Genomic DNA, 23216 nt, shown 5'->3' on the forward strand with positions numbered 1-23216 from the left:
AAAAAAAATGTAGAAATATAGGTATCCCCAGATAAACAAAAGCTAAGGCAATTCATCATTAGTAGACCTGCCCCACAAGAGATGCTAAAGGGAGTCCTTCAGGCTGAAACAAGGGCATTAGATGGCAACTTGAGTCCAAATGGTAAAAAGAACTACAAAGATAAATATAAAAGCTAGCATTAGTCTATTTTGGGTTTTTAGCTCTTCCTTTTGTTTTCTATATGATTTAAAATACATAAATGCATAATAATAAATACTTATCAAATAATAAATGCATCAAGCAATAATTGTAAAACTTATGGGCACACATGTATAAAGATGGAATATGTGACATTAACAACATAAAAGGGAGTGGAACTGAAGAGGAGTTAATAAATGTATTAAAAATTGTGCAGGGTAGAAGATCACTTGTGTTTCTGTATACCAGCAATGAACAATACAAAAAGGAAACTAAGAAAACAATTCCATTTACAATAGCATCTAAAAGAATAAAATACTTAGGAATAAATTTATCCAAGGAGGTTAACAAATCATACATTGAAAACTACAAAACATTGCTGAAAAACATTGAAGACAGAATAATTAAATAGAAAGACATCCCATGTTCATGGATTGGAAGACATACAGTGTTAAGATGGCAATACTATTCAAAGCCATCTACAGACTCAATGCCATCTCTATCAAAATTCCGAAGGCCATTTTTGCTGAACTGGAAAAGCCAATTCTAAACTTCATATGGAATTGCAGGGGGCCCCAAATAGCCAAAACAAAATTGGCAAAGGAAAACAAAGTTGGAGGACGCATACTTCTTAGTTTCCAAAGTTACTACAAAGCTGAAGCTGGCCAGGTGGTAGAGTGAGTAAGTTCTCACATTCTGCTTCGGTAGCCTGGGGTTCACTGGTTCGGATCCCAGGTGCAGACCTACACACCGCTTGTCAAGCCATGATGTGGTAGGCATCCCATGTATAAAGTAGAGGAAGATGGGCACAGCTGTTAGTTCAAGGCCAGTCTTCCTCAGCAAAAAGGAGGAGGATTGGCGGCAGGTGTTAGCTCAGGGCTAACCTTCCTCAAAAAAAAAGGAAATTTACTACAAAGCTACAGCAATTGAAAACAGTGTGGTACTGCATAAGAATACACATATAGACCAATGGAATAGAATTGAGAACCCAGAAATAAACCTGAAAATCTTTGACCAATTGATTTTTGACAAGGATGCCAAGACCATTCAGTAGGGAAAGAATAATATCTTCAATAAATGGTGCTGGTACAACCTGATAACTACATGAAAAGAATGTAGTTCGATCCCTACCTAACTCCATACCCAATAATTAATTCAAAATGGATCGACAGCCTAAATATAAGGGCTTAAACCATAAAATTCTTAGAAAAAAACTTAGAGTAAATCTTCATGACCTCTGATTTGGTACTGGATTGTTAGATTTGACACCAAAAGCACAAGCAGCAAAAGGTAAAATACATCAGTTGGATTTCATAAAAATTAAAAAATTTTGTGTACTAAAGATAGTATCAAGAAAGTGAAAAGACAATCTACAGAATGGGAGAAAATGTTTATAAATCAGGTTTCTGATAAAGGTTTAGTATCCAGAATATAGAAAGAATTCTTACAACTCAACAACAAAAAGACAAACAATTAAGAAATGGGCAAAGGTCTTGAACCAACATTTTCCCAACATATACAAATGACCAGCAAACAGAGGAAAAGATACAAACATCATTAATTATTAAGTAAATGTAAATCAAAACCACAGTGAGATATCACTTCATAACAACCTGAATGGCTATAATCAAAAAGAAAGTAAGAAAAATCACAAGTGTTGGCAAAGATGTGGACAAATGGGAACCCTTGTACATTGCTGGTGGAAATGTAAAATGGTGCAACCACTGAGGTAAAAACTTTGATGGTTCCTCAAAAATGTAAACATAGGATTACCATATGACCTAGAAGTGCCACTCCTAGGTGTGTATCCAAGAGAAATGAAAACATATGATCCACACAGAAACGTCAACACAAATATTTATAGCAGCATTAGTCACAATAACCAAAAGATGGGAAAAACCCAAATGTCTACCCACAAATGAATGGGTAAATTGTAGTCTATGTATACAAAGTAATATTGTTTACCTTTAAAAAGAATGAATATTCATACATGCCACAGCTTGGATGGACCTCAAAATCATTACAATAAGTGAAAGAAGCCAGATACAACAGGTCAAATACCACTTGATTCTTTTTATGTGAAGTATCCAGAATATGTAAATCCATAGAGATAGAAAGAAGATTATAGGCTGTCAGGGGGCAGGGCCAGGGTTTGGAGAGGGAGGAGGGAAAGTGACTCGGTACTCACTGTGCTGTGGACCTACAGCTTACCGGGTATGGTTGGTTGTTCTTCTGGGTGATGAAAAAGTTTCAAAAGTAGGGAGAGGTGGTAGTTGCACAATATTTTGAATGCACTAAATGCTACTGAGTTGTACTTTCAAATAGTTAACTGTATGTTATGTGAATTTCTCTTCCATTTTCAATAAAGGGTCATAGATTTATGTTTAGTATAACTCCCTTTGAATTTTAAAAACTACGGATATACATGAGAGAAAAATATGTTACATCTTACTTCAAGACATTATAGATGATTATCAATGAGTGATGGCAAATCAGGTAACGTTAATTGTTTCCTCTTCGCTTAAATTATTTTTAAAATTTTCCAACAATGTTAGGAAATAGTTGCATGTTGAATTCTTTAGTATCTGGGAAAGAAACACTATAGTGATATTGACTATCAGATTTTTTAAGAGCATGAGGAAGATGCTTAAATTGTAGAGTTAAATGAGGACAAAAGACAACTGTATTGTATATATAATATGATCCCAAGTATTTAAAATCCACTGCTCATGGTAACAGGCTCTCTGTGAGAGAGAGGAAAATGAGTGGCATTGTTCCTTTCTCTTTCCAAATTTTCTTAACGAACATTTATTAACACTATAATCAGAAAGGTGGTTTTATTTTTAAAATATCTACTACTGGGTAAGCTAGGTGCAAAAAGGTAGAGGTTTGATAAGTGTACTTGGTTTGATTTGGAGAATATTTACATTGGAATTATGTATTATGATACACAATATTCCTCGTAGAAAAATTTAAAGTACAGAAAATATAAAGAGAGAAACTTAAATCACCAGGCCCTAATCTCTCAGATATGCTTGGTTGTTCTCTGAACAGGATTGGGCTTGGGCTGTTTGGAAACAACAGTCCTTCATTTCCATCATAGCGAGATCATCGGCAGAGTTTGTTGAGCAAATGTGAGTCTATTATATGCCAGGTTATATAAATCCAAAATTTAGTCCCCTGAACTTCCTTTGGGGAATCAGCCCTTTTCCAGTCTTAGTCCATGTGGTTTGGGTGGGACTGACTCCAGCCTACCCAAAGGAAATTGACCTAGGCTTGAGTCAATTAGTGAGTTCAATTCCTAGGGTAATAAGGATTTGTTAATTTAGGCCAATAAAGGTCAAGTGCAGGACTTGTATTAAAAACATGGCCAAGAGAGATGGACTCTATCACTCTGAGCATTTGTAACTTAAAAAGAGACGCTAAAAATCCCATAGGAAGGAAGCTGTGATGATGAATGGGTTGCTACATGGATTTGGTAGATGGTGGCCGTGCTTTCTTCTCATCTTGTGCATCCCTCTACTACGGCTCTTCCCATGCTGTGCTCTGATGACTGATGTTTCTGTCTCCTCCACAAGACAGACAGCTCTCTAAGGGAAGGAGACACATCTCCACTATGTTTGGTCATAGCACAGAGAAGGGCCCAAACACACATCTGCTGAAGAAATCCTGATGGACTTAGCAACATAGAAATGAGGTATTGGTGGTTCTATCACTGGGGACTCAGGTTTCTGGGGCTCCAGTACCTCTACTTGTCGGTACCACAGCACACGGTCTCCACTTTGTACCCTTGGGTTCCTGCTCTAGGCTGGATCAAGTGATCCACCCTGAGTCATCCACTGTGGGTTCTCATGTGGTCACTGCATGATTCTCACACCACCACCCAGAGGATGTCATCAGGCAGAAGGAGTAGGGGCGGGGAAGGTTTCATAGAAAGCCGTCTCTGATGAAGCCCCACACACCACAGAGGGCCTTGAGGGCACTGATCCCATCTGTACATCCTTCCTCTCCTCGGGGCTAAAAGAGCAAGGAGGAAGCACCAGCCTCCCTGACCTGGGCAACCTTCCTGGAAAGATGCAGCCTCTCCTGCTCCTGCTGGCCTTTTTACTGTCCTCTGGGGCAGAGGCAGGTGAGTGACCACCCCCACCCTCAGATGCCCAACCCCTCCCCCCAAACACAGTGGGCACAGGTCTCCTGCCCCTTCTGCACATCCCTGATCCATCTATCCACCAGCAACATTCTGAATCCCAGCTCCCATCCCAACTCAGAATCCCATGTATGACGCTGGATAAATTACCAGCAGGAACCGCAGGGCAGAAGGCTGTTCTCAAGAACAGCCAGTGGGTGCTATTCCCTCCCTAGGCCCTACGTTTGCCATCTGCAAAGTGGAACTTAACTGGAAGTGCATGGCAGAGGGAGGGAAACTGGAAAAGAGAAAATAATCAATTCCCCTGCACAGGGCAGAGTGGGCCTGGCTTCCAGGTCTGGGATGACACAGATGCTCCCCTCAGCGTCTGCTTAGGAGAGAAGTCTGGAGCTCGGCAGACCCCGGAGTTGGTGGGACCACTGTCCCCAGAGGACTGCTGATGCCTTGCTCAGTCCCAAGGCCCTTCAGTCCCTTCTCCAACTCTGCTTTTCTTCCCAGGTCTTTAGCAGCTCCCTTCTTTCCAGGATGGAGCCGCTGTTTGCAGACCTGAACTTCTCTGCTTTCCAGAATCCCACAAGCACTGGCCCTACAAACTCTCCTTCAGGCCCATCGGGGGCCATTCCTTCATGCAGCCAACAAACAGCTTTTAGGCCCCCACTATGCGTCAGGCCATGGGAAACAGGCTATGACAACATCTAGATCCCTAAACTTAAGTCCTGGCCACTGGAAACAGCATCATCCCAGACATCACAGGACAACAGGGCCTTAGAAAGGCTCTTGAAACAAAGCAAAGTCAGGAGAGCAATTCTCAGGAGCCTCTAGACCTCACTGTCCCTAGGACGCATATGCTCACCTCCAATTATCTGTGGAGGACAGATTCACAGGCCAAGCCTGCTCCTCCTCCTTTTCCTAGAGGGAAAGCCCCACCCCAGCCCCTCTCAACTCCAGGCCATCTCGGGCTCCCAGATGCCCAGCAGTCCTGAGCCGTCAAGGTGACACATGCCTGGTGGACTCACTGGGTGTGCACAAGTAAACAAGACTTTTCCTTCAGGGGAGATCATCGGGGGACATGAGGCCTGGCCCCACTCTCGACCCTACATGGCATTGGTTCAATTTCTGTTTGAAGAGATACTGCACAGTTGTGGTGGTGTCCTCGTGCGACACGACATCGTTCTGACGGCAGCTCACTGCTGGGGAAGGTGAGGGGCCGCAGGAAACTGACACCTCCTAAGACCGCTACAGGGACACCTGTCCTCTGCCCAAGGGCTGCAGCCCAGTGGAGCTCCCCTGGTTCCTGATTACTCAAGGCCATGAGAGCTCATGAGAGGAGACATCTGAGAGCATGACTGGGTGATGGAAAGTGAGAATAGAACAGGTAAGCTTGGGAGTCAGAGGGTCAGAGGTGAGAGCAAGTGGCCAAGTTGAGCAGAGAGACCACACTGGCCAAATGAAGCAGCTGGAGAGGATGAAAGCATGCATTAGTGTCAAAATGCAAACTCAGAGTATTTTCACAATATTACTTGAGGGCTAGAGAAAGCATCCAGGAAACCTAACCTCAATGTCATTGAGAAGCACAGGGGACAATCACTCAGTTCCCAGTCCTCCACTTATGTCTATTTCCCCTAGCTGCAGCCCTGCCCTGCCCCATGTCACCCTCCCTTCATGGCTCCAGGGCTAGATCTCTTTTGATTCCATGCACCCCATCACCTCACTCTACTTTCTATGCAGATTAATGAATGTCACCCTTGGGGCCCACAACATCCGGAAGCAGGAGAAGACCCAGCAAGTCATCACTGTGAGACAAGCCATACGCCACCCAGACTATAATCCTAAGAACTTCTCCAATGACATCATGTTACTAAAGGTAGGGAGCCTCCCCACTGCTCTTGCTGTCCTGGGTCCAGATGGCTTCCCCTCCCACTGGGACCTGTCCCTCCACTCCTTCTCATCCAGGCCTCCTGACTAGTCCCAGTGGCTCAGGGGAGAGGGAAGTCAGTGCAGCCCCATCGCGCTGTCCAGGCCCAGGAGGCCAGTGGCTGAGCTGGAATTTCTTGCCTCTTCTCATCAGCTGGAGAGAAGGGCCAAGCTGTCTGCAGCTGTGTGGCCCCTCAGCCTGCCCAGGGGCAAGACCCAGGTGAGGCCCGGAGAGGTGTGCAGTGTGGCCGGCTGGGGGCAACTTGCCCCGAAGGGCAGGTTCCCAGACACACTGCAGGAGGTGGAACTGACTGTGCAGCAGGATGAGGTGTGCGAATCCTACTTCCGCAATTATTACAACAGTACCACTCAGCTGTGTGTAGGGGACCCGAAGGTTAAGAAGTCTTCCTTTCAGGTGAGACTGGGTGTCCGCCTAGCTTGGCTGTGGGGAGATGGGTGTTTTGGGTCCTACAGATCCAAGCAGTGGGGACTCCTTCACTCCCCAGACTCTGATCTTTCTCCCAAGAAGAGAAGGGGGGAGCAGCCAGAGTGGGGAGTCACAGGCCTTCTGGGAACCTACCAGGGGCCTGAGATGCACCCAGACATGATGTTCCATCCGGAAGATGAATTTGCAACACTCTGCCCCACGCCGGGCACAGGTGTTAGAAAACTGCTCCCTGGGTGTGCAGCAGTCAAACCAGGTGGCTCCTCAGAGCTGGCTCCCATCTTGGTTAAATGGCTTACCTTCCGTGCTGAGTGTCATCCTCACCTGCCTGCTTTCCTGTCCTTAAACGTTAGACCAAAGCACAGTCCCACAGTGCCCTCATGGAAGAGGATGTGGGAGCTGGAGGAGAAGAGGGAGCTGCCCCCTGAGTGAAATGAAGTCGTGACAATGTCCAGGGTCAGGACTGGGCAGCTGAGGGGCCCACAGGGGCCTGGCCAGGTGGCCTTCACTGAGAGGGCACTTGCGATGCAGGTGGGCAGCACCAGGGTGAGCACGGCCTCAGTCCTCCCCACTCTATGTCCACAGGGCGACTCTGGGGGCCCTCTCATCTGTGAGAACGGTCTCCAGGGCATTGTCTCCTATGGACTGGATAATGGGAGTCCTCCACGGGCCTTCACCAAAGTCTCCAGTTTCCTGCCCTGGATAAAGAAAACCATGAAAAGCCTCTAACTGTGGGAACCAGCCCACCAGCTCTGGAGCTGATCCAGAAACACCCCAGCCACTAAATAAATGTCTCTTAGCTGAGTGGGAAGGGCTGGTTTCTTGTTTATTCACTGACCCTCATTCACAGGCACCTCCTCTGTCCTTAGAAGGCCAATGGCACAAATTTGTTGTTTTCTGATTCTTCCTCTTCCCTCTCCGTACACCACCTCTCCCAAACCTCATGCAAAGCTGTTTCCCACCTCTTCTGACCCACACCTTTCTCTGGGCCTGCCCTTCCACCAGGGCTGCAGCTGAGCACCATGAGGAGAAAACATGAACCTCTCTGGTCCTGGGGCTCAGGGTGAACTTCTTGCCTCCTTCCCTGTGTTATATGGCAGAGAGGAAGGGGGATGACACCATGGGTCCTGAACACCAAACAGGCAAGCTTGAGGCTGAAGCTCAACGGCATAGCCCCCATACTGGGAAGGGGAGGGGCTGCCTGAGAGGAGATTTCTCTCCCACAGCCAGAGAGCAGGTGTGGAGTGGGGGTGGGTCTCTGGAGAAGCTCCTCGTTCTCACCCAGCCTGAGTTTCCTCCCTGCCCTCCTGTGACCTTGGGGCCCAGCTTGCCCTCCAGTCTCCTGGCTGCCCCTTCTTCTCCATCCCTGCTTTCCACTGAGAGTTCTCAGAGTCCACCAACTCCTGTCCCCTCCAGAAACCCTGATCTGAGCTGGCCCCTTCCTTCTAGCCATCCTGCCTAGGACACCCAGAGCTCCATGTGGTTCCGGCAGGGCCTCTCCCCTGAGATGGCAGCCCAGCTCATGCCCTGGCAGAGAGTGACACAAGGGCCAGGCTTGTGCTGGCAACAGGCAGGGTCCATGGAGGACACAGCAGGCAGGCTGTCTCTCCAGAGCCCCTGCCCCATCTCTCACCTGGCACGGTCAGCTCAACCCATCACATCCAGCCCAGTGTTCCCCGAAGTGCTCAGGATGCATTGGCCACCTGGGCACTTGACAGCCAGAGTCCCTTTCAGCCTGTCCCTCTTACTCACTGCTGGCCTCTAGGCTAAGACTCCTCACTGGCCACCTAGTCTGTCTCAGCCTTTTGAGTTAGCCCTACGCTCTCTGCAGTAGGACGGGAAAGCACCATTTTGCCATCAATAAACAAACACACCCTGACTGAGCTCCTAAGTGCCCAGCACTGGGGATCCACAATGGACCTTATACAGACTCTGTCATCTGAACCCGAGAGACATTGACAATGAGAGTTTCACCCAAATCATGTAACACTCTCTACCTCCTCACATGAGCCCACATGGCCTAGATCGCCGTGGGAAATCCACAGGAACAAAGCACTTGTGTTCTGTTTCTATTGCTGGTCACAGTCCGTGTGAGCGTGAGCACGAGTGACTCTAGAACAGCAGGTCGTGGGATTTGGAAATGACCTCAGTCATTTAGTTTCTAGGGGTGAAGTCACCACCCTCTGTCCACTGGAGCATCAACTTCACCACCTAGAGAAGAGGGCAGCCCGAAGGGAGGGAGAAGGGCAGCGAGGCCAGCCTTACTTCATTTGCCTATAAGTAGCAGGTAGGAGTGTCATTGCACAGATTAAGATGGTAGGAAAAACTGTATTACGTAGTTGCTGGAAGGCAACTAGAGTCAGACTCTAAACTCACATACAACTGGACTGGCAGGAAACCTGATCCCTGTGGTTACTGTACCTCCTGCCTGCGCAGAATCAAACCAGAATCAGAGAGGTTCACATGGTCTGGAAAACTGAAGAAAGGCCTCTCTTCTTAGGGCCACCGTGGTTACTGCTGCATCCACAGTTTCCAGACCACCCAGATTTTTCGACTTGAAGAGGTTTTTGGTTTGGAACCCACATAGAGAGTATGGGATCCTTTGCTGAATGAGGATCTCCCTGTGTTGGGCTCAGCTCAGGAAACACTCCCAGCAGCCATCTCTCCAAGGGCTTGCTGCTCATATGGGGCACGACCTGGGAGCTGAGCATACGTTCCAGCTCTGAGCTACTGCTCCAAACACACACAGCACTACCCTCTCACCACAAGGGTACGTACTCTGGGATCATGTAACCCACATAGGCACGGCCTTTCCCACCTTGTTGTGCACAAACCAGGCAACAACACCATCTCTTCATGACTGCGGACACTTTCACAAGCACAGAGCAGTGAGGACACGCAGCTTCTGATCTGGGGCTGAAAAAATATCCCTGCGTCTAAGACATACTACGAACCTGGCACCTTTATGGAAAAGACAAAAAGGAAAATGTCTAAAGCAAAACAAAAACAATATCTGAAAGACTGCCCTGCCACATGCATGTTTAGTTTCACTGTAATATGTACTTTGAGGAAATGGTTCTGTGGTTTGGATACAAGTTTGAGGACCCTGCTGCGGGTCTTCCTCCTGTGAGAGATGAGGGAGGGACACAGTCCCAGGAGGGGGCAGTGGCCGACTGAAGGCACCACAAAGTTAGAACAGAGCCTGGACTGAGCCCAGGAACCCTGACAGCCAGGCCAGCAAGAGCCCTGACATGTTGTCTAACCCCTGCCCCGTGATGACTTCCTGGCATCCCTGAACAAGAGCTGAGCTTCTGCTCAGACCCCTCCCTGGAGAGGAAACCTCTGGGCTGCTGTGGAGCCATTCTGTGACAAGGATTCCAACACCTCGCTTGGTGAGCTGAAGTCTGCTCAGGGGCACATTTGGATGGGGGTGGGTGAGCCCCCTAATCATGCTGATTCCTTCAAATCTCCTTTGTCTGTGGAAGTGTCCTCTGCCCCACCCCTGTCTTTGAGGAAATGATCCTTTTATTCCTCAAAAAACTGTGTAACGAAAATTTAAGTATAAAAATAAACAAAATGTCTCTGGAATGACCTCAAGGAAATGCCTCTACTCACCCAAACCTGCTCCCATCTACCCTCCATTCCTCCAGACCCACAAGAAGAGCCGGCTCCCAGGATGGCAGGAAGAGAACCGCCAGGCCAGCTCCTGGGGGAGAGAGGCCCAAAGGAATGTGAGATCTTGCTAATTTCTTTTGGGAACGTGTCTTGGGATGGCTCTGCCTTCCTGCCCACCACCGTACTTCTGCCGGTTCCCGCTTTGTGGACTTACAGAACTCACAGGGTTGATTTCCTGTCTTGTTATCCCACACAGCACTGCTTTTGTCCGACAAACACATTTCACCATAAAAGAAGTGCAGCCACTGGTTCCTTTTCATCATAGGCCTATTGCTAGACAACATTCCTCATCCACAGATTCAGGAAGCTCAGTGAACCTCGGGGAGGGCAAAGGAATCCACATGTAAGCATATAACAGTCAAACTGGTAGAAACCAAAGATAGGGGCCCGCCCAGCAGTGCAGTGGTTCAGTTTGTGCACTCCGCTTCGGTGGCCCTGAGTTTGCTGGTTTGGATCCCAGGCGTGGACCTACACACCACTCATGAATCCACGCTGTGGCAGGCATCCCACAGACAAAAAACAGAGAAGGATGGACACAGATGTCAAGTCAGGCCCAATCTTCTTCAGAAAAAAAAGAAAACAAAGATGAAGACAAAAGGCTGAAAGTGGACAGAGAGAAAAGCAATATACATTGCTTTAAGAGAAACAACAATAAGAGTAACAATAAGCTCTCATCAGAAATGATGGAAGTCTGAACATGTTGAAAAATGAAGGCAAAGTAAAGACATTTTCAGGAAAACAAAGTGATGAGAATTTGCTGCCATCGGACCTGCACTGCAAGAAAGACTAAAAGCAGTTCCTCAGGCTGAAGGGAAATGATCCCCATCGTAGGCAGGAAGGACAAAAGAGAAATAAAAGTGTAAATGTGATGAAATATAAAAGACTTTGTATACATTTCTTTCAAAGATTAATGACTATTAAGGCAAAAATGTTTTAGGATTTATGGAATATAGTAGCAAATTGTATGACAAAAATAACTCAAAGGGTGGGAGGAAGCATAAATGGAAATATTTTATTGCAATTATCTTATATGAAGTGGTATAACATTAATTCAAAGTAGACTGTGATGTGTGAAAGAGCCATATTGCAATCCTACAAAACACACTAAAATACTATATAGAGATGTAACCAAAAGCCGATAAAGAAGACGAAAAGAGACACAACAAAAGAAGGCAGGAAAAGAGGGACACAGGAACAAAAAATTTATCACACAAATAGAAATCAAATAGCAATGTGATATTCTTCAACCTAACCCTATCAGTGGTTGCATTAAATGTAAGCAGATTAAACACTCCAACTAAAGGGCAGAGATTGTCAGTCTGGATAAAAACTGCAAGACCAATTTTGTGCTGTTTAGAGGACACACTCAAATATAAAGACGTGGATAGGATGAGAGTAAAATTATGGAAGAAAAAATAAAGACATGTCCTGCAACACCAATCCAAAGAAAACAGCCTTGCCCATGGAGTGTGCTCTTTAATTTTAGAATTTTTGGCCACCTATGAGATAAAATAGAGTGTCTTCGTAGAATTATTATTTGACTTTTTCCCATATTTTATTTCCATTTCTCTTAATCTGAGTGAACTAAGACTTCATTATGTTTTAATTATATTTTACCGTGAACTGTCTTGTCTTTTGCCCATTCTTCTATCAGGTCTTAGTCTTTTTCTTTTGAATTTTCAGATTTCTTTATATATTAGATAGATTAGCTCTTTAATTTGGTATATGTTGCATTAGTTTTTTTCCAAGTTTGCTGTCTGTATTTTGCATTTGCTTACACTGCTTTTCGACATACAAATTAAAAAAGTTTTTATTTATATATCAAAGTTTATTTATCAATCTTTTCTTTCAATGTTTCTAGATTTAGAGTCATTGCTAGAAAGGCTTTGCCCTTTCTAAGTTTATAAAGAAATTTACCCATGTTTATTTCTAGTGTATGTATGGTATTATTTTGTATATTTGAATCTCTTATCTATTTGGAGTTTATTCTGGTGGTATACGTGAAATGTGACTCCAACTTCATCTCTTAGAAAATCACTGTCTACTTGATCCAATATCATTTGTTAAAAAGTCCGTCATTTCCCCAATGATCTGAAATGCCCCCTTATGAAAAATTACATTTCCATATGTACTTGGGAATGTTTCTGGATTTTCTGTTCTGTCTGATTGGTCTCTGTCTTTCCATGAGTCAGAGCCACACTGTTTTCAGGAAAGAAGTTTTATAAGATGTTTTTAATATCTGACAAGGTTAATCCTCTCCATTACTAGTCCTTTTTCTTTTTGTCACAATTTTCCTAGCTAATCTTCCTTGCTTATTTTCCAGGTAAATTTAGAAATGTCTAGAACTTGTGCAACATTAGGAAAAAGATTTTATATTTTCATAGGAATCACATTAAATGTATATATTACTTTGGGAAGAAATTCTACCTTTTTGATTTAGATCCATCCTAACTGAGAACTAAGCCTAGCTTTCTATAACTCAGGTATATTTTTGTGTTTTTAGGAGTATTTAAAAGTTTTCCTCGAACATAATTTTCACAATTCGGGTTAAGCTTTTCCTAGCATCCTGGTTTTTTGGTTGCTACTAACAGATTTTCTTTTCAGTTATATCTTCAAACTGATGGTTGTTTGTATATGAGAAAGCTATGGATTTCATCCTAATTTAAAAAGAATCTCAAGCTTACAGAGAAGCTGCAAGTACAATACAAAGAACTTTTGTTTTCTTGAGCCATTAGAGAGTAAAGTCACTGACAGGGCTCTCTGTCACTTCCCAAATACTTTAGTGTGTGATTCCTACAAACAAGGACACTCTTCTATAACCACAATCCAGGCATCAAACCCAGGAAACTAACACTGATACCATCAATACCATCCAATCTTTAGACATCTAATCATTTGCCCTACTATGTTTACTAATTGGATTAATCCACACAGAGATTTCTATAACAAATCTCCCACATCCCCATCGTCCCCTATGTGGGTCCCCTCCTTGCTCTATGCAGGCACTGACACTTCACATCAGCAGCCTCTTCGTGCCAAAGCCCACCTCACCCTAATCAGCCTGCTCTGACAAATTGCAACAGCCTGCCCTCTGTAGAGGCCCCTGTCTCCTCACTTGAGCTCCAATACCACCTACTAGGCCAGCCCCTAGTGTGAACACCCTGCTCACCCCACTTCGGCATCCACTCCCTGCACTGGGCTGCCATCCTCACCTCACAGGTAGTCTGACACCCCAAGCTGTGCTGCCCAGTGCAGGGTGTCTGAGCCAATGTGAGGTGAGGAGGGTGTCCACATAGTAGAGAGGCCTGACGTGAGCACCTTCTCCACCCCACAATGCCACGACTTGGACACCTCGATCTGGTCCACTGTGGCTCCCCTACCACAGTCACCACTGAGATTGTGCTCTGTTTCTTTAACTAAGGTTCTATTGCTTTTTAAGAGGATTGGGATCAACCTGTTTAGAACCAACAGTATTTTCAATTCCATGACTCACCCCTCTTTTTCTATCATGGGGAGATAATCAACATAACTCATTTGGAGAATGGTACCAGGATATCAGAAATGTCCTTCTCTGGGCAGTGGTGTGAGAATACTGCTTTGCCTCCCTGGCATCTGTTCCCATTTCATGAGGTATCAGTAATTCATTAAGGAGGATAGCTTTGGGGAGAATCAACACTCTTCCATTCTCAGGACCCAGGATTTGGAGAAAGCAGACTCCAGCCAGTCAAAGGCTGTGACCTGGGCTTAGACAGATCAGAGCCTCTGACCAACTCTACAGGCACCTAGAGTAGCATGACAGATTATGCTTTGCTGGGACAGCCTCTGTATATCTCCCATCCCACAGGCTCTTCTTACAAGACTGCAACACTCCTCCCACTCACAGGCAGGGTCTATGCCCTTTCCTATTTAACTGGGGCCAGGGATGCCTTTTGATTGCCCCAAGCAGTGAAATAGGGTAGAATGAATGCATTATGACATCAAAGTCTAGGAAATAAAAAGAAGACGTCTTCTGCCTGGCTCGCCTTTGGGAGACACTCAATCTGGGGAAGCCAAGCATCACATTGCGAGGAAGATTTGATAATCCCATGAACAGAGACTACTTGAGAGGCCCTCATGTAGAGGAAGGGACGTGCCGAGCAGACAGCCAGCACCAACCACTGGGCACATGTGAGCGAGCCTTCAAGTTTCTGAAGGTTTCAAATTCTGGCCTCCAGGCTTCAAGCCTCGCCTGACTCCAGGGGGTGCAAAGGGGAGCTGTCGACACTAAAACCTAACCAAAATGCAGATTTGTGGGCAAAATCAGTGTGGTTTGTTCTTTTAAACCACTCAATCTTTAGTAACTGGAACAAGCCCTCTTCAGCAATACTCCCACTCCATGTGTAAATGCCTCTAACCATGGCTTACACCAGCATTATCTGATCACTGATGGCTTTGGCTTTCTATCAGAAGCAAGGAATCTCATCTCAATGCCCCCAAGTCTCATCCAGAAAGGGGCTTCCATAATGATCATCCTCAATAATGACGTCCAAAGAGAGCCAAGGAAATGAAGATAGCATTGGATCTATCATCACAGGTTGCTGGGGCTCAGGGACCTGCTACTGGTTGATCAACATCCCCAACCATCCTGAGAGCAGCCAGCAGTTCCTGCTTTCTGTGAGTATGGTCAGCACTGAGACAACAGGTACGAGTGCTTGTGTGGTGACTGATAAGCTCTTGCTCCATTCAGGCCCGAGGACTTGATCAGACAGCAGTGTGAGGCATTCAGAGGGAATCTTATGTGATAAAGGCCACAACACTGAGGAGACACTTGGAGTTAGATGACAAGGAGGAAGCATCAGCAGCTGTGACCTGGGCAGCCTTCCTGGGGACATGTGGCCACTGCCGCTCCTGGTGGCGTGTCTTCTGTCCCACAGGGGAGAGTCAGGTGAGTGACTATCCCCAGTAACAGAGGCCCAGCATCATCCTGCACTGGCTCAGCCCTGCTCAGACGCTGCACTCAGACACAGCCTAGTGCTGGTCGATCCAAGGAACTTTCTGAACTCCAGGTCCAAACTCCCTCAAACACCAGCAAAGCTGCTGCATAATGAAAACTCAGCAGGAATGGCAGGGCGGAACGCTGTTCCCCACAAGGGCCAGTGGGTGCTGTTCCTCCCCAGGCCCTACCCTTGTCATCTGGAAAGCGGGTTCTTTTACAAAGGCCTCTGGAAGGAGGCTGGAAGATGGGAATGAGAAACAATTAATTCCCCAGGAAAGGGCAGCTTGAAGAAAGCGGCTGGCTTCTGAAATCAAAATAGGGCCCACAAGCTTTCTAACTCAGTGACCTAAAAATCTATCCTCCAAATCCACTCCCTTCTCCAAACTTTGTCACTCTCATGCCACCCAGGAAAGAAGCTAAGGACTCAGTTGATCCCAGAGCTGGCGGCATCCCAGTTCCCTTAACACTGATGTTCAGCTGGATCACTCTCAAGGTCTCTCTGGTAATTTTTCAGTCAATGGGCACAGCAGCTTTAGCAGCTCCATCTTGCCTGCTGCTCAGAACCCCACCAGGACTATCCCAACCTACCCTCCTCAGAGGCTAACTGGGAGCCATTCCTTTGGGCAGAAAAGACATTTACTGGGTACCTACGACCTGTCAGGCTCAAGCAGATGCAAAGCAAACACAGCCCAGCATCTTGAGCTCATGTTCTGAATATTACAGACCAGCAGCCCAGTGAGGTCTGGAAAAGAAGAGCAGGGAGAGGACCCAGAGAACGTCAGGGAAATGATTTTCCAGGATTCAGCAGGCCTCCATCATTTGTTCCAAACACCATTCCTGTCTGCCACATATGAGACTACAGCAGGAATTAAGGACGAAGGCTGCTCTTCTCTTTGTCAAAGAGAGAATTTGAGTCTGGAGGGTCACTAGGCAAGCCAGGTTTGGCACCGCAGGAACCTGCAGGGCCCCCTTCTTGGTTGCTTCTGTCTACTACAGACCCCACTATCTGCCACCCCAACTCCTTCCCACCCTGCTCTCCTTTGTCCCATCTCCCTGGTCGAGCCTGTGACTGCATGAGCACAGCAAGCAGAGTAGAATTCTTCTTTCAGGGAAAATCATCTGAGGCTATGAGGCTAATACTTATTCTTGTCCGAATCTGGCATTTCTCTGATCCAGACTCCAGAGAAAAGACAAAACTGTGAGAGTTTCCTCGTGTGTAAGGACTTTGTGCTGACAGCAGCCGCTCGTTGCTGAGGAAGGTGAGGAGAAGCATGTGGCCCCACCCTTCTGGCGACCCTTCACAGAGAACTGCCTTCTCAGGGGCTGCAGACCTGGACCACCTAGGAACAATGAAGAACCCTTCAAAGGACAGGCAAGCTTTGGGGAGAAAGGAACAGGTCAGTGCAAGGGGCCGGTGGAAGAGACGGGCTGGTCAAAGGCGGCATCGGGAGGAGGCTGAGGTTATGCTCCGAAGCCCAGAGTGCACAGGGGAGAAATTCACAGTTTTGCTTAGACACAGGCAAGCTCTGCATCTGACTGAGCACCCAGACATTGATCAGGAGCCTCCACTCAGTATGGAATGCCAAGAAGCAGAGGACACAGGGATGCTCAGCCCCAGGGCCTCACCCCTGTAATTCCTCCTCAGTCCAGTCCTGCCATGTCCCAAGCCGTCCTGCCTCCTTCATGGCTCCTGGGGTGTATCCCCTGTGACTGCACATCCCACTCTGCTCTGTGCAGCTTAACCCACTTCTCCCTGAGGCTCCACAACATCCAGGAGCAGGAAAGGACCCAGCAGGTCATCCCTGTGAGAGGAGCCATCCCCCACCCAGACTACAAGCTTAAGACTACAAACCTAAGAATTTCTCCAAGGACATTGTGTCACTAAGGTAGGGCTCATTCTCCAATGCTTCTTGCACACTTTAATCCTGAGGTTGTGCATCCCCCACGACCTCATTCCTGTCCCTCCTTCCCAGTATGACCCTTTCACTTGTCTCAGGGCTGTGGAGAAGGCAACCCCATGACAGTCCCTGGAGTCTTTGTGAATTCCTTTCCTCTGCCCTGAACTTGAAGAGGACAGCCAACCTGACTGCCTCTATGAGCCCCCTCAGGCTGCCCAGGAGGAGAGAGCTGGCAAAGCCAGGGACGATGTGCAGTGTGGCTGACTGGGAGCGCCTTAGTGGGAAGACTCCCTCAGCCATAAAACTGCGAGAGGTAGAGCTTGATATCCAAAGGGATGAGCAACGCATCTCTCACTACAAAGACCATTACAACACCGTCACCCAGATATGCGTGGGGGACCCAACAAAGAGAAACACTCTTTTTAAGGTGAGATCCCCAGCACTGTCCACGCCCAGCCTGGGGTACAGCCAAGCTTGAGAAGATCTGGGACAGAGGGAACTAGCTATATCCTTATGTACTCAGCCTTGTCACCAAGTCAGTCTGGTGTCCTGTCACCCTGCAGGGATAGGAGCCTATCACACAGCCGCTTATAGGCAAAATCTACCTGGAGGAGGAGAAGAAGGGAATTGTCAGGGCCAGGCTGGGGCTCCAGAAGCAAAGAGGGCACAAAGGCTTTCCTGGCCCACATCTCACTCCCAGTCCCCAAACAGAGACCACTTAAGCTCAGGGCATAAGGGAGGGGAGGAGCAGGAGAAGGCCCAGCCCAGCCCCTCCTCCCCTGCCCACAGAGGGAGCCCAGTGGCTCCCTTGTGTGAAAGAAGGTGGCTCAGGACATTGTCTCTTTTGGAAAAAAGAAGGGGAAACCTCCACCTGTCCACACCAGGACTTCGAGCTTTCTACCCTGGGGAAAACTGCCTCCAGGATTGATCCATCTGTCTTCTCTGGGGCAGAAGCCAGAAATGCACTGGGTAGAGGAGGATGGAGGGGAGGCTGCCAGGGACTCACTAACCTTCCATCTTTAGAGTGGAAATCATTAATTCTTTCTTTATTCACCAACATGTCCTCTAGCCTATATTAGATTGAATAAATTTGTCAACAGTCTCTGAATCTTGTCTATAAGAATGGATTGAGAAAAGTAAACTCATTTTTAAAATATCCACCTTAGAGAAGGCTGGACTAGAAAGAAGTAGTCTCCTCAACATTTGCCATTGATGAGTGTGCTTCAACTATAGGAAAAAGTTTACTGGCTAGAAAAGTAACACATGTTCATAGTAGAAAGACAGTTAAAGGAAGAACAGACAAATAAGAAGGCTAAAATTCCCAAGAATTTCACCACTCCGAGATCATCATCATTAGTGCTTAAGCACGTTGGTGTCCCCTCTTTTTCTGTGCCTTCATAACCTTCCATTGATTTAACAGAATTGGCATTGGGCTGTTTAGAATTCATAATCTCTTCTTTTCCAATACTCCCTCATCTGTCATCATTCTGGAGAGGATGTTGGGATAACCTGTTGGCAAATACTTCTGTTAGGCCCAGGCACATCAGAACCATGATTCACTGAACCCGGGACAGAGAGTACTTAATGGATAGTAATTATTAGGATGATCGGCATCCATTTCCCCATCATCTGTCACCAGTAACCAGAATTTCTCAAGGGCAACTCCCTCCTCAGAAAATAGATGCTCTGACTGGGGAGGAACAATCCCCCGCTCAGGTCCAGGGGTGCTCAATGACTCAAGAATAAACCATTTAGGCATTCAATTCTGATGGACTCAATGATGGTTTGTTTTGGTCCCATGAATATCAAGTCCAGGATTTTATTCAAGACTGTGGGATAAAGGAAGCTCTCTTTGTCACAGAATATTTACATTTAAAGAGGGGATTCTAAATATTCCAAAATACAAGGCTGGACTTGTGGTCAGAGAGGCAGTGATGTTACCTCTCTCGGGGGGTCTGTGTGTGTCCAGCTCTACATGCCCCTCAGGCAGGTCCAGACTATCTCCCACCACCAAGCAGACCCCCACCACAGCCCCTACTGTCCTACTCTCTAACCACAGATTCTCAGTCTACTCAAGGTGATCGCCATCTTCTCAAGGGCAGGAGCCATCTGACTCATTTCCTTGGAGCAAGCTTCCTAAATAGCTATTCATGAATTCATCAGTATGGAAAAAGAGCCAAGAGCTGAGAAATGGAGACAATCTAGATTCAGTCACCGAGGGGCTTCTGGGGTCCAGCTCCTCTGCTGGCTGCAGCACAGGCTTCACATTCTTGTTCTTTCTTCTTGATTTCACCTTGTGACTCAGCACTGGGAGTGCAAGTGTGGTTGGTGACAATGCTACTGTCACCTACCCCAAGCCAGAGAACTTCAACAAACCACCTTGCAGATGACACACAAAAACCAGAAGAGCACCGGTGTAGGAGGTCTGTGAGGTCTTGAGCCACCACTCCTGCCTTGCCCTTGCGGACTGTGTGTCTGGAAAGAAGTAACACCAGCAGCTGTGACTTCGGCAGACCTTCAGGAAAGATGCAGCCACTCCTGCTTTTGTTAGTGTTTCTTCTGCCTCCTGAGGCTGGGACAGGTGAGTGACCATCCCCATTCCAGAAACCCCAGCCTATCTCACAAAACCCTCTGGACTCCTCAGCCTTCTGCCCAGTATAGTCAGGGATTTTCTTCGGTTGGAACCCAAGAACTTTTTAGATGCCAGCCTCTAGCCCAAACCTACACTAACAAGTCTGATGCTGCATGGACACTCAAAAAGGATGGCAGGAAGGAAGGCTGTTCACTAGAAGGTTTAGTGTGTAAGCCTCTCGCTTATCACCTGGGAAGTGGGTTGTTCATAGAAAGGCATTTGGCAGAGGATGGGAAGCTACAAATGACAAGTAGTTAAAATCCTTCACTCCAACCCAAGAAAGGCCGGCTCAGAAAAATCGGGTGTGGTAATAAGAGTTGTCCTGGATCCAGCTTAAGATTCAGTTTCATTTCCTGGAAACTTCACCCCCTCAGCCCTGCCAAGGAGAGAAGCCCAGGGAGCAGCTGATCTCTGAAGCCGCTGGATCACTGCATGCAGGGTGCCCCATTGCCATGGCTCTGCCGTGGTCCTGGGCAGCACATTTTCAGCCCCACCTCCCCCTGCTGTCTCAGGCCTTTGGCTGCTCCACACAGTGTCCCCTGTCCAAGCCAATGGCCTTCAATCCCACCAGCACGATCCCCACCAAACCTCAGCAGAAAGCTAAGTAAAGGACATTTATTCATGCAGCCACAAAAGGCTTACTGAGATCCTAGGACGGGTTAGACCCTCGGATATGAGGATCGTAGAAAATCCAGCACCATAAGCTCACGGACAGATTATTAGAAACGGGCACCAGTTGAGACATTAGCAGAGGCTCAGCAGGCTTGGGAGACTCACTGAGACAGAAGGCGTAGCAGAAACCTGTCCACGATCCGCTGGGCTCCACCATCATGAAGACAGCTCTGATCTCCTCCATGCATGGTCTGAAGTAGGACAGGGACAACAAGCACTGTCCTCCCTTTTCTAACAGGAGGTTCTGTGGCTTCACATTCAGAAAAGGTTATTCTCCTACTAGGAGAACCTGGGAGGACTCTCCCTGGTGGCAGCAGGTCACTATAGACCCCACCCTCAATCACCACCTTCCAGAGACTTCCCTCCTGACCACACCCATTCCCAGAAAGCCCATCTTCGAGTCTTTTCTTTCAGAGGACATCATCGGAGGACATGAGGCCAAGCCCCACTCCCGCCCCTACATGGCGTTTGTTCAGTTTCTGCGGGGGAACAAAATGAAGAGGTGTGGCGGTGTCCTCGTGCAAGAGGACTTTGTTCTGACTGCTGCTCACTGCCGGGGAAGGTGAGGGGCTGCAGACAACTGACACCTCCTGAGACCCCTACAGGGACCTCTGCCCAGGTGCTGCAGCCCAGGGGAGCTCTCCTGGATCCCGGTAACTCAGGGCCATGACAGGTCTTGAGAGGAGCCATCTGAGAGCAAGGCTGGGTGATGGAAAGTGAGAAATAGGAGAGGTAAGCTTTGGGGTCAGAGGGTCTGAAGTGAGAGCAAGTGGCTGAGTTGAGAAGAGAGACCACACTGGCCAAATGAAGCAGCTGTGGAGGATAAAAGCATGCATTAGGTTCAAAATGTAAACTCAGAGTATTTTCCCAATATTACTCGAGGGCTAGAGAAAGCATCCAGGAAACGTACCCTCAATGTCATTGAGAAGCACAGGGGACACAGTCACTCAGTGCCCAGTCCTCCACTTGTTTCGATTTTCACTGACTGCAGCCCTGCCCTACAGCCTGTCACCCGCCCTTTATGGCTCCAGGGTTCGATCTCTTTTGATTCCATGCACCCCACCACCTCACTCTACTTTCTACACAGATTAATCAGTGTCATTCTTGGAGCCCACAACATCCGGAAGCAGGAGAAGACCCAGCAAGTCATCACTGTGAGACAAGCCATCTGCCACCCAGACTATAAACGTAAGGAGTTCTCCAATGACATCATGTTACTAAAGGTAAGGGAACCTCCCTGCTGCTCTTGCTGTCCTGGGTCCAGATTGCTTCCCCTCCCATGGGACCTGTCCTTTCCCTGCTTCCCATCCTGTCTGCCTGACTATTCCCGGTGGCTCAGGAGAGAGGGAAGTCAGTGCAGCCCCATCGCACTGTCCGGGCCCAGGAGGCCAGTGGCTGAGCTGGACTTTCTTGACTCTTCTCATCAGCTGGAGAGAGAGGCCAAGCTGACTGCAGCTGTGAGGACCCTCAGCCTGCCCTGGGGCACAGCCCAGGTGAGGCCCGGAGAGCTGTGCAGTGTGGCCGGCTGGGGGAGAGTCACCCCAAATGGCAGAGGGTCAAACACTCTGCAGGAGGTGGAGCTGACCGTGCAGCAGGACCGGTTGTGCGAATCCTACTTACGCAATTACAACAGTAACACTCAGTTGTGCGTGGGGGACCCAAAGGAAGAGAAGTCTTCCTTTAAGGTGAGACAGGGCATCTGCCTAGGTCAGCTTTGGGGAGAGGGGTGTTTCGGGACCTGGAGACCCATGCAATAGGGACTCCTTCACCCCCTAGACTCTGATCTTTCATCTGGGAAGAGAAGAGGGGAGCAGCCAGAGTGGGGAGTCACAGGCCTTCTGGGAACCTACCAGGGGCCTGAGATGCACCCAGACATGATGTTCCATCCGGAAGGTGAATTTGCAACACTCTGCCCCACGCCGGGCACAGGTGTTAGAAAACTGCTCCCTGGGTGTGCAGCAGTCAAACCAGGTGGCTCCTCAGAGCTGGCTCCCATCTTGGTTAAATGGCTCACCCTCCATGTTGAGTGTCAGCCTCACCTGCCTGCTTCCATGTCCTTAAATGGTAGAGCAAATAACAGTCCCACAGCGCCCTCATGGGAGAGGATCTGGGACCTGGGGGAGGAGAGGGAGCCACCCCCTGAGTGAAATGAAGCTGGGACAATGTCCAGAGTCTGCACTGGGCAGCTGAGGGGCCCACAGGGACCTGCTCTGCTCTCTGATCTCCCACATGGAGGCCACCCAGGCGGCCTTCACTGAGAGGGCGTTTGGGATGCAGGTGGGCAGGACCCGCGAAGCAGAGGCTCAGTCCTCCCTGCTCTCTCTCTACAGGGGGACTCCGGGGGCCCTCTTGTGTGTGAGAATGTGATCCAAGGCCTTGTCTCCTATGGACGAAGAGACGGGACTCCTCCACAGGCCTTCACGAAAGTCTCGAGTTTCCTGCCCTGGATAAAGGAAACCATGAAAAAGCTCTAAATCTGGGAACCAGCCAATCTTCTCTGGAGCTGATCCAGAAACACCCAGAAACTAAATAAATGTCTCTGAGCTGAGCAGGAAGGGCTGGATTCTTGTTTATTCACTGACCCTCATTCACAGGCACCTACTCTGTGCTTAGAAGGCCAGTGACACAAATCTGCTGTTTCCTGCTTCCTCCTCCCACAACCACCTCCCCCAAACCTCAA

The 23216-nt window shown here is 47.8% G+C and overlaps 2 protein-coding genes across 2 annotated transcripts; both read left to right on the forward strand.

Annotated features, from left to right (window-relative positions):
- Positions 1 to 4134: 4134 nt before the first annotated feature.
- Positions 4135 to 7485, forward strand: LOC124236426 (granzyme B-like). The gene is made up of 5 exons (XM_046655429.1): positions 4135 to 4307; positions 5377 to 5524; positions 6054 to 6189; positions 6394 to 6654; positions 7270 to 7485. Exons 1-5 carry the CDS (start codon positions 4253 to 4255, stop codon positions 7411 to 7413), a joined length of 744 nt encoding a protein of 247 aa, XP_046511385.1. The 5' UTR covers positions 4135 to 4252; the 3' UTR covers positions 7414 to 7485.
- A 12273-nt stretch (positions 7486 to 19758) lies between these two features.
- On the forward strand, positions 19759 to 23010 carry LOC124236425 (granzyme H-like). The gene is made up of 5 exons (XM_046655428.1): positions 19759 to 19813; positions 20951 to 21098; positions 21624 to 21759; positions 21964 to 22221; positions 22867 to 23010. The coding sequence occupies exons 1-5, from the start codon at positions 19759 to 19761 to the stop codon at positions 23008 to 23010; spliced, it is 741 nt and encodes a 246-aa protein (XP_046511384.1).
- Positions 23011 to 23216: the final 206 nt, after the last annotated feature.

The sequence above is a fragment of the Equus quagga genome, chromosome 2 (genome assembly GCF_021613505.1).
Source record: "Equus quagga isolate Etosha38 chromosome 2, UCLA_HA_Equagga_1.0, whole genome shotgun sequence".
Lineage (NCBI taxonomy): Eukaryota > Metazoa > Chordata > Mammalia > Perissodactyla > Equidae > Equus > Equus quagga.

Bases quoted from the DNA above. Each gene is read 5' to 3' on its own strand.
- LOC124236426 (XM_046655429.1), top strand. From the start codon at position 4,253: ATGCAGCCTCTCCTGCTCCTGCTGGCCTTTTTACTGTCCTCTGGGGCA. The intron at 4,308-5,376 runs GTGAGTGACCAC...CTTTTCCTTCAG, and splicing joins GTCCTCTGGGGCAGAGGCAG to GGGAGATCATCGGGGGACAT. The intron at 5,525-6,053 runs GTGAGGGGCCGC...CTTTCTATGCAG, and splicing joins GCAGCTCACTGCTGGGGAAG to ATTAATGAATGTCACCCTTG.
- LOC124236425 (XM_046655428.1), top strand. From the start codon at position 19,759: ATGCAGCCACTCCTGCTTTTGTTAGTGTTTCTTCTGCCTCCTGAGGCT. The intron at 19,814-20,950 runs GTGAGTGACCAT...CTTTTCTTTCAG, and splicing joins GCCTCCTGAGGCTGGGACAG to AGGACATCATCGGAGGACAT. The intron at 22,222-22,866 runs GTGAGACAGGGC...CTCTCTCTACAG, and splicing joins AAGAGAAGTCTTCCTTTAAG to GGGGACTCCGGGGGCCCTCT.